The sequence below is a fragment of the Manacus candei genome, unplaced genomic scaffold (assembly GCF_025592945.1).
Source record: "Manacus candei isolate 608988 ecotype Guabito, Panama unplaced genomic scaffold, ASM2559294v1 h1tg000064l, whole genome shotgun sequence".
NCBI lineage: Eukaryota > Metazoa > Chordata > Aves > Passeriformes > Pipridae > Manacus > Manacus candei.
Window position 1 is genome coordinate 216,937 of NW_026138112.1, and position 11,630 is coordinate 228,566.

At 62.3% G+C, this 11,630-nt stretch overlaps 1 protein-coding gene across 1 annotated transcript; it reads left to right on the forward strand.

Annotated features, from left to right (window-relative positions):
- Positions 1–3,250: 3,250 nt before the first annotated feature.
- On the forward strand, positions 3,251–10,067 carry TESC (tescalcin). Its single transcript, XM_051805318.1, has 8 exons — positions 3,251–3,354; positions 7,502–7,571; positions 8,287–8,367; positions 8,773–8,912; positions 9,005–9,066; positions 9,137–9,244; positions 9,650–9,697; positions 9,790–10,067. Exons 1-8 carry the CDS (start codon positions 3,297–3,299, stop codon positions 9,865–9,867), a joined length of 645 nt encoding a protein of 214 aa, XP_051661278.1. The 5' UTR covers positions 3,251–3,296; the 3' UTR covers positions 9,868–10,067.
- The last annotated feature ends 1,563 nt before the right edge of the window (positions 10,068–11,630 follow it).

Genomic DNA, 11,630 nt, shown 5'->3' on the forward strand with positions numbered 1-11,630 from the left:
AGTGGGGGAGTTGCTGCTCACCACAGACTGCACCCTTCCCGTTTCCGAGGGGAGTGTTGTGTGCTGTGAGGGACTGGGTGCACAGGGCAGCCCAGCAGCCCTGTAGCTAAATCCTGGGCCCTTTGGCAGGTGTTTGGTGGAGGAACTGTGTCCTCAGACAGCTCTGCTTTGCTGTGCTGCCCACGCCTGGCTCTGGGTGTTGGTGTCACCCGGGAGCACCGACACAGCCTTGGATGTGCCAAATCTGGAAGAAACTTGAGGTGTTTTCAATAGGCACCACACAACACCAGCCAAAGGTCCAAGTCTGCTTTTGGGACTTCAGGCAAACACAAAGTGTGTAAAGCCCCCCCTGTTTGTTCCCATTTGGTTGGGGTGGCCCCTCTGCCTCCTGTGCTGTTTGCTCTGGGTTGAGTTTTGCTCTTGGTGAGGAGGATTTCCCTGCTGAAGTATCTGCAGCTGTAGGAGCTTCAGCCCAAGCATCCAGGGTGCCAGGGAAAGCTGGAAACCCCCCAAGGATCCCTCTCTGTCCCTGCTTGAGCAGCCTCTCAGAATGCACATCAGTTCCTGCAGGCTGCACATCCGAGGTCTGCACAGCGGGAACGCCTCTGTGGGATAGCAGGGTGACATTTGCTGTTTCCCTGTGCCCCCTCCCCTCCTGGCAGCACAGGAGGGGGTTTCCACAGTCACCTTTTCCCCAAGAAGACAGCAGTGGATCCCAAAAGTTCCTTGTGTCCATGAGTAACGTCCAGGTCCACGTCCAGGTCCATGTTACAGACGGTGCTGATGCACACAGTGTGCACTTTGTCCTGTCTCTGTGGGGCTCTCCAGGAGAAGGGATGTTTTCTGGAGAAGGTGGAATTGCCTCCCTCCTCTCCCACCATCCAACCAAGTGGAAAGTCTGGCCTGGTTCCTCAGTGCAGTGCCAAAGTCCTCTGGTCCTGCATCCCCTGGGAGCAGAGGGGTGAATTTCCTGCAGCTCAGACCATCTTCTCCCTTCTCTTTCCATGTCATTGGCCATCTGTCCTGGGGACAGAACAGCCCAGGTTAAATCTGGAGGGTGAAGGAAAAACAGAGTGGGGGAAGAAGAGGCTGGGAGGAGGGTGGAGGGAAGGAGGAGTCACTGTCTGGATCCTTAGGAAAAGGACAGGGAGCTGAGCAGCAGCCGTGGGCTGGTTCCCAGCAGTGCCACTGGATCCAGGGACTCAGGGATGTTACAGGGAGCACCATTCCTGGGTTTCCTCTAGCAGGGAGTGAGGCCTGTGGGCATCTGTGGGAGGTTTGTCCACCCTTATGGGCCAGTGTCTTGTGAGAGAGGCTGCAGAGCTGCTCCCAGCCCTCCACCAGCAGAGTGTGTTCCCTGGGACAGCTGGTGCTGCCACATCCTCTTGGGAAGCCCTTCCAACCCTCCCACACCCATCCTGACACGCAGGACCAGCAGGAACATGCTCAGAGCGCCCTGACACAGCCAAGGGCTGGGAGTGTGGCCTCTGTGACAAACCATGACCTTTGTCACCAGCCTTGGCAGGAAAACCAGACGGCAGGACCCTCCAGCCCTGCCTGGGGCCAGCAGAGTGCTGTGTCCTCTGGGACAGGGGGTGAGGAAAGGCTGGAGAAGGGCTCCTGGGGTGTCCTGGTCCCTTCTAGGCCCCCTTCACCTGCACACCAGGTTGCTCAGGGTGTTGTCCTGACTAGTTCTGAGCATCTCCCAGGGCCATCCCAGCCCCGTGGGCCCTGCCAGCCTCCCTGCTGGCTCCTTCCCCACAGAGGACACAGGGACTGTGCAGGCAGGGACAGAATGGTGCTGTGTTACCCTCCCTTCTCTGGGCTGGAGGGGCCTGAACCAAACAAAAAGCCACATTTAATGGAAAACTGCCCAGAGGGTGCAGAGTCCCAGGGCCCCCGACACAGCTGAGGTTGCAAGATGGGGACATGTCTCCTTTCTCCTTTTTTATTTATAAACAGGTATTTTCCTGGATCTGGGACAGCTGGAGGCTGGAAATGATTTGATCCCTTTCCTGTTTATATTTGGCTTTAAAAAAATAAACGACACTGACTTGCTACCCCCTCCCACGGTGTGCTGTGCTTTCTGAGCTGCCTCCCAAACCCCCTGTGTGCTCTCCCCTGTGCCCGTGGGAGGCTGACGTGGCCCTGCCAGTGCCAGAGCCGGGTCTGGCACCGCGGGAGATGGTGACAGAATCACCCACCTCTGCACCAAACCTGCCTCCTGCTGCCACACCCTGGCACCACAGCCAGGCTCTCCCCAGGGCTGGGATTCCCTTTTGCGGGGTCCTGGGTCCTGTGTCACCCCTCTGTCTGTGCCCCCTTGCCCTGTCCCCATCCCGGGGGTCGGTGCAGCCCGGGGCAGTGCCGGGGGGGGGAAAGGGCTCAGGAGGGAGCGGAGGCTCTCCTCGCAGGGGAAGATCCCGGCCTGCATTCCTGCAGCCAGGCTGGGCAGGGAGTGGGGACACGGGGGTAACTCCACACCCTTCTCCTGGGGAATGGTCCCCGTGCAGCGCCCAGAGCCACGAGTGGGCACAGCCGGGGCTTCGGGTGCCACCAGCTCATGACGGGAGTGCCCCCGGTCCCAGGGGGTCCCGCCCAGGCCGGGCCCTTGTCACGGCCCTCCACTCTGGAGCCTGAGGGCTGCAGGAATGCTGACCCTGGAGCCTAAGGCCGGCTCGGTGTTAACCCTGGAGCCTAAGGCTGCCGGGGCTGTTCAATCTGGAGCCCAAGGATAGCTCGGTGTTAACTCTGGACCTAAGACTGGCTCGGTGTTAATTCTGGAGCCTGGGGCTGGCTGGGCTGTTCAATCTGGAGCCTGAGAACTGCGGGGTGTCAGCCCCGGACCTAAGGACGGTCGGATGTTCACTGTGGCCCCAGGGCCGGCTCGGTGCTCTCTGCCCCGGTACCGGCTCAGTGTTCTCTCTGCCCCCGTGCCAGCTCTGTGCTCTCTCTCTGCCCCAGTGCCGGCTCTGAGCTCTCTCTCTGCCCCAATGCCGGCTCGGTGTTCTCTCTGCCCCAATGCTGGCTCTGAGCTCTCTCTCTGCCCCCGTGCCAGCTCTGAGCTCTCTCTCTGCCCCAGTGCCGGCTCGGTGTTCTCTCTGCCCCCGTGCCGGCTCGGTGTTCTCTCTGCCCCCGTGCCGGCTCGGTGCTCGCTCTGTGCCGGTCCCGGCGCTGTGCGGGGCGCAGGGACCCGGGGCAGCCCCGCCGCCCCTCCCGCCTCCCCGCCCTTATAAAGCGTTGGCGGCGGCGCTCCCGGTGCAGCGCCCGCGGCGCCGCTCCCGGCACGGCCCGGGATGGGCTCCGCGCACTCCGTGCCCGCCGAGATGCGGGAGCTGGCGGACAGAACCGGCTGTGAGTACCGGGGGCACCTTGGACACCCACCCGACCCACCCCCGCCGCCTCCGGACGCCCCCCGGCCCAGGGGACACGGGGTGTCCGGACCCGCGGGTGACATGTCACTGCAGGGGAGGGGCAGGACGTGGCACCTGGGGTGGGGAAAGGTGGCACCTGGGAGGGTGGGGGGGTGCAGGAGATGTCACCCGGGGAGGGGGGGGATGCGGGAGGTGGCACCTGGAAAGGCGGGGGGCGGGGGAGTGCAGGACATGCCACCTGGGAGGGGCTGCAGGAGATGTCACCCGAGGTGGGGGATGCAGGACATGTCGTGTCACCCGCGGGGGCTGCAGGAGGTGGCACCTGAGCGGGCGGGGTGTGCGGGAGATGTGATGTCACCCGGGGGGGAGGATGCGGGAGAGGTCGCTCGGGGAGGGTGCAGAGGTGTCACCTGGGGTGGGAGAGTGCAGGACGTGTCACCTGGGGGCGGGGGGGATGCAGGTCTGTCACCCGGGGGATGGAGGGGGGGGTAGGGGAGGGGGAATGGGCAGGAGGGTGTAGACTTGTCACCAAAGGGTTGCCAGCATGTCACCAGGAGGTGGGGACGCAGCCGTGTCCCCGGTGCCACAGTGCCACGAGCCGGGGCGTGGAGCGGTCACACGAGGGAGCCCTGGCGAGGCTCTGCCCGCCCCCGCCGCTGGTGCAGGGAGTTGTCCCCGCACGGCTGGTTTGCTCTGGAGCCGTGACAGTCTCGGGGCTGTTACGGGGTGGATCGGGATCGAGGGACCCGCAGGCAGGGAAATGCAGCAGGGACAGCCCGGGGCTCCCAGCAGGGGCGGGGGGGTAGGACGGGGTGGTCGCGTCCCTCCTGGGAAACGCCATCGCTCCAGGGCTGGGCAGCTCTGGGCACAGAGATCGGGGGGCTCCCACCTGGATCCTCCCGCTCCTGCCGTGCTGGGAGCAGGCTGGGACACAGGGAGGGGTGAGGGGACACAGGGAGGGGTGAGGGGACACAGGGAGGGGTGAGGGGACACAGGGAGGGGTGAGGGGACACAGGGAAGGGTGAGGGGACACAGGGAGGGGTGAGGGGACAGCTCTGCCCGCGGCCAGAAGCTGTGGAGGGGCTGAGAGGGTCCAGCAACTCTCCCCAGAGGTGCTGCTGATCCTGGGGTCACATCTGCCTTCCTGCCCTCTCCTCCTCCTCCTCCCCCCGGGCGGGCTGAGCACCCCAGAGCCGCACTGGGCACCCCGGGGCGGGCTCAGCCCTCCCCACAGGGGAGCCCGTGGGGTGCCAGCCTGGCAGCCCGGGGTGGGAGGAGGTTTTTGGGGAACTCCCTGGCCTGGGGAGCAGCAGCACCTCCAGCACAGGCAGCGCCTGCCCGTGGGAGGGCACCTGCCCCACGCCCCAGTGCCCCGGGAATCAGTGCCAGGGAAGGGTTTTACAAGGGCAACACCCTGAAAAATCTCATCAAACCAGAGGTGGGAGGGCAGGGGGGGCACAGTGACCCCGTGCCATGACTGGGGTGCACGTCATGTGCTCCCAGAGGGACTCACAGGGTTTCCACCGTGCTGGGGCTGCTGCCAAAAGAATGTGGGAACTCAGGGGTTTTACAGCCTTGCTGCTGCAGTTGGATGTCAGGGAAGGAATCTCAGCCACCCTCGGTCCCGTGGGAGGAGCAGGGACAGGGCAAGGCCACCTGCATGTGCCCAGGATGTGCCCAGGGCTTGTTCCTTTGCCTTCTCCCCCGTTGGAGTGGCACCCTCAGGGTCTGCTCGGGGTGTTGGAGCTGTTTCCCCTCCCTGCCTCCATGGGCTTCATCCCAAAGCTGCAGCAGCCAGTCCCTCTGGGGCTGAGGGGGCTCTTCCCGGGATGATGAGACCATTCCCTGCACCCAGGCCCATCCCACGGGGAGGGCAGTGCAGGGCTGAGCCCCTCCTGTGCCCCTCTTCCCGGGGGATTCCCTTTGTTCCAGCAGCATAAACCACCCCAGGCTGGGAGCAGCAAACCCAGCTCCCTTTGGATTAAATCCCAGTTTTCCCCCCTTCAGCATAGGCTGCTGTGCTTGGACAGGGGCCTGCAGAACCAGGGTGTTCCTCAAGGATATTCTCAGGGATATTCCCAGGGATATGAGCAGCCTCTGCTGCCCTTGAGATGGCCCTTCTCCTGGCAAAGCCTTTGCCCCTTTGTGCAGGTTTTCCCTTTTTTTTCTGGAAAGCACTGCCACCCTCGGCAGGGCAGAGTGATCCTGTCCTGTGAGGGAGACCTGGGTTTGGAAAAGAGGGGGGAAGAGCCCTCTTTAGGCCTTGCAGTTGTGGGCTGGATGCAGAGCAAGGCTGGACCGACCACGAGCGTGCCCCTGACCCCAGTTTTTTGTCATGTTGGGGCATTTTTTTGGGAAGATCAAAGACTTTTGGTGTGCAAGCAAGTCCCAGATGCTGAAAACCCAGCTGCTCCCACGGTGACAGCGATGTTGTCGAGGGAGAAAAGTGAAAGGTCACTTCTCCATGGCCAAAATTGGAAAGCAAAGTCCAGAGAAAGTTTCCGTGTGTGTGTGTGTGTGTGTGGACAGAGCAGAGCACCAGCCAGAGGGATTAGGGAAAAACATCCCATGGATGAATCAGTGGGGGCCCAGGCAGCCTGGGATTCCAGGGAATCACCCCCTGGGAGCCAGAGGGTTCAAGGGGGGACCCCAGAGCTGTGCAGGGGGGTTAAAGAGCCCCTGTTCCTGAGGTGCTGGTGGCTGCCAGTGCAGGCAGGTCCAGGCAGGCCCAGAGCCCCAGGAGCAGCACAGATGGGTTCTCCAGTCCATTAAAGAGAGGTCTGTGAAGGCTCAGCCTCGCTGATCAATACAGTTTCTATTTCAAGGCCGTGGAGCAGCAGTGAGGAATGCAAAGGACATTATTTAAACATCATAAAAGAGAGGGAGGGAGGCAGGGAGGGAGCAGCACTCGGCCCAACACTGGCCTGGTGTCTCTCAGCCACAGCACTTAACCATTTGCAGCCCCTCAGTTGCACTTTAATATCTTTTATCCCTCTCCACGGTGCCAGGAAGGGCTGATGTCCAGCTGCTGGTGCAGCCCTGCCCTGTGCCAGCTCCTCAGCCACCGTGTGGGTCCAGCTGGTGCCCAGACTACTCCACCAGCCCATGGAGACAGGGCTGCAAACCACTTCCCTGGCTCCTGGGAACGGCTCTGTCAATATTTGCACAAGAGTCAGGCTCCCTGTGTGTCCCCGGGGGATTGCAGGGCTTGGTTACAGCCGGGGAAGGAAGGATAAAATCACCTGTGGGTGGCACTGGGCAAGTGAGAAGGTGCTGCTGAGCCTCTCTCTGTAGCCCCAGAGCTCCTGGGGCTCAAAGCAAAGCTCCTGCACCCCAGTTCCAGCCCTGCCCCAGGTCTGGGATTGCTGCAGCCCTGGGGGATGCAGTGCCCACCTCGGTGGCTTGTGGTGTCCCAGTTCACCCTGAACAGCAGCAATTTCCAGGCTGGGCTTTGCTTTTGGGCTGCCAACGTGTGCCCTCCGTGCCCAGCCTTTCCTCTTCCCTGGTGAGATGCTGCTGTCAGCTCGGGGCATTTGGGATCCCGGGGTTATTTCCTGCCACCCCTGTGGACACGGGCAGGGGAAGCTCCCAGAGCAGGGGGAGATGTCCCAGGGCAGGTCGGGATGTGCTCCCTGGGCTGGGCACTGCCCACGGTGCCAACGACCCCAAAGGAAAGGGTCAGGTCCTTTTGGAGGGTCTGATACTGGGGATCCTGAGCTGGGGGTGGGGGTGGGATCCTGCTATGCCAGGCCACACCATACTGTGCCATGCAGTCTGAGAAAGGGAGCTTCTGCAGGCCAGAATTTGGGATAAACCAGCCCTTGGGGTCACCCCCCTGCAGCCAGCAAGGGACAGAGCACTCAGGGACACAGAGAGGGACCTTGCAGGGCTGCACAGACACTGAGGGGACAGGGGGATGGGCACCCAGAGGTGCCCAAGGCCCTTCCCCAGTGCCAGGGGTGCAGGAACAGCCCTTTGGCTGCTCACATCCATTGGTGCCCCAGGAACAAGCCGTGGTGCCCACCAGCCCCCTCGTGTCCCTGGGCAGGGCAGGAGCTGGCAGAGGGATCCCTGGGGGTCTCCTGGGGAGCTCAACCCCCCCGTCCCCTCCTTCTTGTCCCCAACAGTCACCTCGGAGCAGATCGAGCACCTGCACCGGCGCTTCAAGCAGCTGAGCCAGGACCAGCTGACGATCCGGTACGGCATTCCCAGCCAGCCCATTCCCAGGGCCAGCAATTCCATACCAGTGCTGGCCATTCCATTCTGGTGCCAGCAACTCCATACCCAGTGCTGGCCATCCCATTCCCAGCGCCAACAATTCCTTACCCAGTTCTGGCCATCCCATTCCCAGTGCCAACAATTCCATTCCCAGTGCTGGTCATTCCATTCCCAGCACCAACAATCCCATTTCCAGCACCAACAATCCCATTCCCAGCGCCAGCAACTCCATTCCCAGTGTTGGCCATCCCATTCCCAGTGCCGGCCATCCCATTCCATTCCCGACCAGCACAGGCTCAGCCCGGTGCCTGTGGCACAGCTCGGAGGGACAGTGGGATGTGGAGGAAGCTGAGGGGAAGTTGGACAGCAGGAGCTCCTTCCCAGGCCTTGTTGAGCCCATTTGAGGCCTTATTCCTGGGAAAACTCTTCCAAAACCACGCAGCCATTTGCAGGTCAAGCCCCACCATCATCCCCAGTATCCCAGAGCTTCCCAAAGGGGAATTCCCCCATAGCTGCGCCGAGCACAGACTTGCTCTCAGTCTGAACTGAGGCAAAAAGGGGTTTTCACCCAAAACCTCTTTATTTTTCCATGATTGCTTTGGAAGAACGGGGTTGGGGCTTTTCAGTGGCATCTCCCTCCTCCTCCCTCCCTCCCTCCCTCCCTCATGAGAGGTTGTCCCTGTTTCCTTTGCAGCAAGGAGAATTTCGACAGCATTCCCGACCTGGAGTTCAACCCAATTAGGGGGAAAATCGTCCACGCCTTTTTTGACAAGCGGTAGGAACCCCCCCAGTGCCACAGGGAGGGGCAGGGCTGCTGGTTTATCCTCTGGGAGCGGGATGTGGCCGGGGAAAGATCTCCCTAAAGGCTGGGATGGAGCCGGGGGGGGGATATTACAGCCCTTTAAGCTGAATGTCAGGGACAAAGCAGCGCTGAAGGTTTGGTGTGGTGGGGTCTGCAGCGGGGGGGAGGGTCTGGGGAGGGTCCTGATGGGGTCTGCAGCGGGGGGGAGGGTCTGGGGAGGGTCCTGATGGGGTCTGCAGGGGGTGGGGGGAGGGTCTGGGGAGGGTCCTGATGGGGTCTGCAGCAGGGGGAGGGTCTGGGGAGGGTCCTGATGGGGTCTTCAGCAGGGGGGGAGGCTCTGGGGAGGGTCCTGGCCTCCCATCCCCCCGCTGTCGGCAGGAACCTGCGGCAGGAGTCGGACGGGCTGGTGGACGAGATAAACTTCGAGGACTTCCTGACCATCATGTCCTACTTCAGACCCATCGAGATGAACATGGACGAGGAGCAGCTCGACCGCTTCCGCAAGGAGAAGCTCAAATGTGAGGCTTTCCCAGAGCCCGGGATGGGGGGGGATGGTGGCAGGGGACGGCCCCTCTGACCCCCCCCCCCATGCTCCTCTCGTCCCTCCCAGTCCTGTTCCACATGTACGACTCGGACCACGACGGGAAGATCACGCTGCAGGAGTACAGAAATGTAACGCCCGGCCCCTCCCGCCCCGGCTCCGGGGAGTTCCCAGCCCTGGCTCTGACCTCCTGTCTTGCAGGTGGTGGAGGAGCTGCTGTCGGGGAACCCCCACCTGGAGAAGGAGTCTGCCCGCTCCATCGCCGACGGGGCCATGATGGAGGCCGCCAGCATCTGCGTGGGACAGATGGTGGGAGCTGCTGCCCGGCCCTGCCGGGGCACGGGGGTGCTGCACTGGCACCAAAAACGGGGCTGGGAGGTGTCTGTCCTGCCCAGGGCATCTCCCAGCTGATCTGGCTGGAGGTGTTTTTGCAGGCAGCAGCTTTCAGGGCGGGTTTGTTCCACGAGCAGAGCCCAAGGGGGGGGGAGCAAACAGCGTCCCTTAAAGCCCCGTCCTCAGAGTTTGGGGAGTTAGTGCTTATGGGAAAGGTGGGCTGGGAACTAATTTTGGGTTGGCTGTGGGGTACAGGGCTGTGCACCCATGGGAGACTCGTCCCACTGCCCCAGGGGACCCACCCTGGGTCACCCAGAGCCCCCAGAGCCCCGTGCCCAGTGGTGTGGGGCAGCTGTGATGTTTCCTCTCTCTCTGGCACAGGGGCCGGACCAGGTGTACGAGGGCATCACCTTCGAGGATTTCCTTAAGGTTGGTGGCATCTGCCAGGAAGGAGGGAGCTGGAGGGCCTCAGGGAGCTGGGGTCGGGCCCCTGGCCCCGCTCAGCCCCGTCCCCCTGGCAGATGTGGCAGGGGATCGACATCGAGACCAAGATGCACGTCCGCTTCCTCAACATGGAGACCATCGCCCACTGCTACTGAGGGGGAGGAGGAGGAGGAGGAGGAGAAGAGAAGGAGGAGGAAGAAGAGGAGGAAGAAGAAGAGGAGGAGGAGGAAGAAGAGGACTCAGCAGCTCCACGTTCCTGGCACAGAGCGCTCTGTCCCCGCCCGCGCTGGGGCTGCCGCTGCTCTCTAGAAACATAAGAGGCTTTTATCTGTAATAAAAGGTATTTCTCTTTTTACTCCCAGCTCAGAAATGCTCCGTCCATCCATCCCCCAGGGCCTGCTGGGGTCTGTCCCTGTGCAGAAACCCTCCACACACCCTGCTCTCCCCGTAAATCTGCATTTTCAGCCTCTGCCATGTGCTGCTCTGGGGAAGGAGCTGCTGTGAGCCCCCTGATCCCAGGCCAAGGGGAGAGTGTGCAGGCAGGGATGGGGATGCCGAGGGGCAGGAGGGGGAGGGCAGCATCCTCAGCACCTGGAAGGACAATCACATCCCACTCTGCATCCCCACAGGATGCTCAAGCCGGCAAAGATGGAAACAACTCATGGAATAACCTCAATTTAAACCCTAACCAGCCCCCCCTGGCTGCGTGTGCCGGCCAGAGCCGGGAGGAGCCAGGCTGGGATACAGGCAGCAGGGATGCAGGGACGTGGGCTCCTGGCAACCAGGTGGCTCCTGCCCCCACATGTTCCCGCTGGAAAAAGGCACCGGAGACAGGGGGTTGTTTACTGGTATTAATGACTGGATGGCTCCAGGCGCGTTCCCGTCGCTAAGGCAGCCTGAGCTGGGGAGGGAGGGGGAGAAAAAAAAAAATAAAGGGCAAGGGCTATTTTTAGAAAAGCGGGAGAGATTTATTTGTTTTATCAAAAATGGCTTCCCCTGGTGACACGTTCAGTGGCTGGGAGCAGAGCCCCCTCCCAGCCGACAGGGAGCGACGGAGCCGCCCCAGCCCCTCCATCCCCGCGGGCACCTCCCGGCTCAGGGCACCGGCGATTCCTCCTCCTTTGCCGTATTATTGGGGGTCTCTGCTGTGCTCAGGCACCCCTACACTGAGGCTGCAGATAAGAGAAATTCCCTGGCAGGCTTTGGAAGCTTCGTCCCCACGAAATTCCCGTTCCCAGCCGCTGGACACGGTCCTGCTCCGGAGCAGCTCCTGGAGCAGCAGCAGGAGGGAGAGCTGGCAGCGCTCCCCCAGCGCAGCAGAGCCCTTCCCTGCAATGCAGTGCTGGCCTGGAGAGACCCGAGCGGCTCCCGCTGCTCCACGGACAGCCCGGGGCACACCTGGGCATGGAGCCGCTCCCGTCCTGCAGCTCCACGCTGGGAATGCCCCACTCCAGCTGGGTGTCCCAGTGCCACCGAACTCAGATGGGTGTCCCAGTGCCACCAAACCCAGCTGGGTGTCCCAGTGCCACCAAACCCAGCTGGGTGTCCCAGTGCCACCAAACTCAGTTGGGTGTCCCACTGCCACCACACCCAGTTGGGTGTCCCAGTGCCACCACACCCAGCTGGGTGTCCCAGTGCCACCACGTCCAGCTGGGTGTCCCAGTGCCACCAAACCCAGCTGGGTGTCTCCCAAAGCTGTGGGACAGCGCTGTGGCACCTGAGGTGTTGGTTGAAGTGTTGTGGTGCTGGCACATGGTGCTGGACCTGGGCCGGGTGCTGGGAGCAGGATTGGTGCTGGTGCTGGGCTGGGTTGTCAGAGCCAGGGTTGGTGCTGGGCCTGGGCCAGGTGTGGGAGCAGGATTGGTGCTGGTGCTGCCAGAGGGGCTGAGCACCAGGGTGTGGGAGGGGATGGCAGTGA

Bases quoted from the DNA above. Each gene is read 5' to 3' on its own strand.
- TESC (XM_051805318.1), top strand. From the start codon at position 3,297: ATGGGCTCCGCGCACTCCGTGCCCGCCGAGATGCGGGAGCTGGCGGAC. The intron at 8,913-9,004 runs GTGAGGCTTTCC...CGTCCCTCCCAG, and splicing joins CCGCAAGGAGAAGCTCAAAT to TCCTGTTCCACATGTACGAC. The intron at 9,245-9,649 runs GTGGGAGCTGCT...TCTCTGGCACAG, and splicing joins GCATCTGCGTGGGACAGATG to GGGCCGGACCAGGTGTACGA.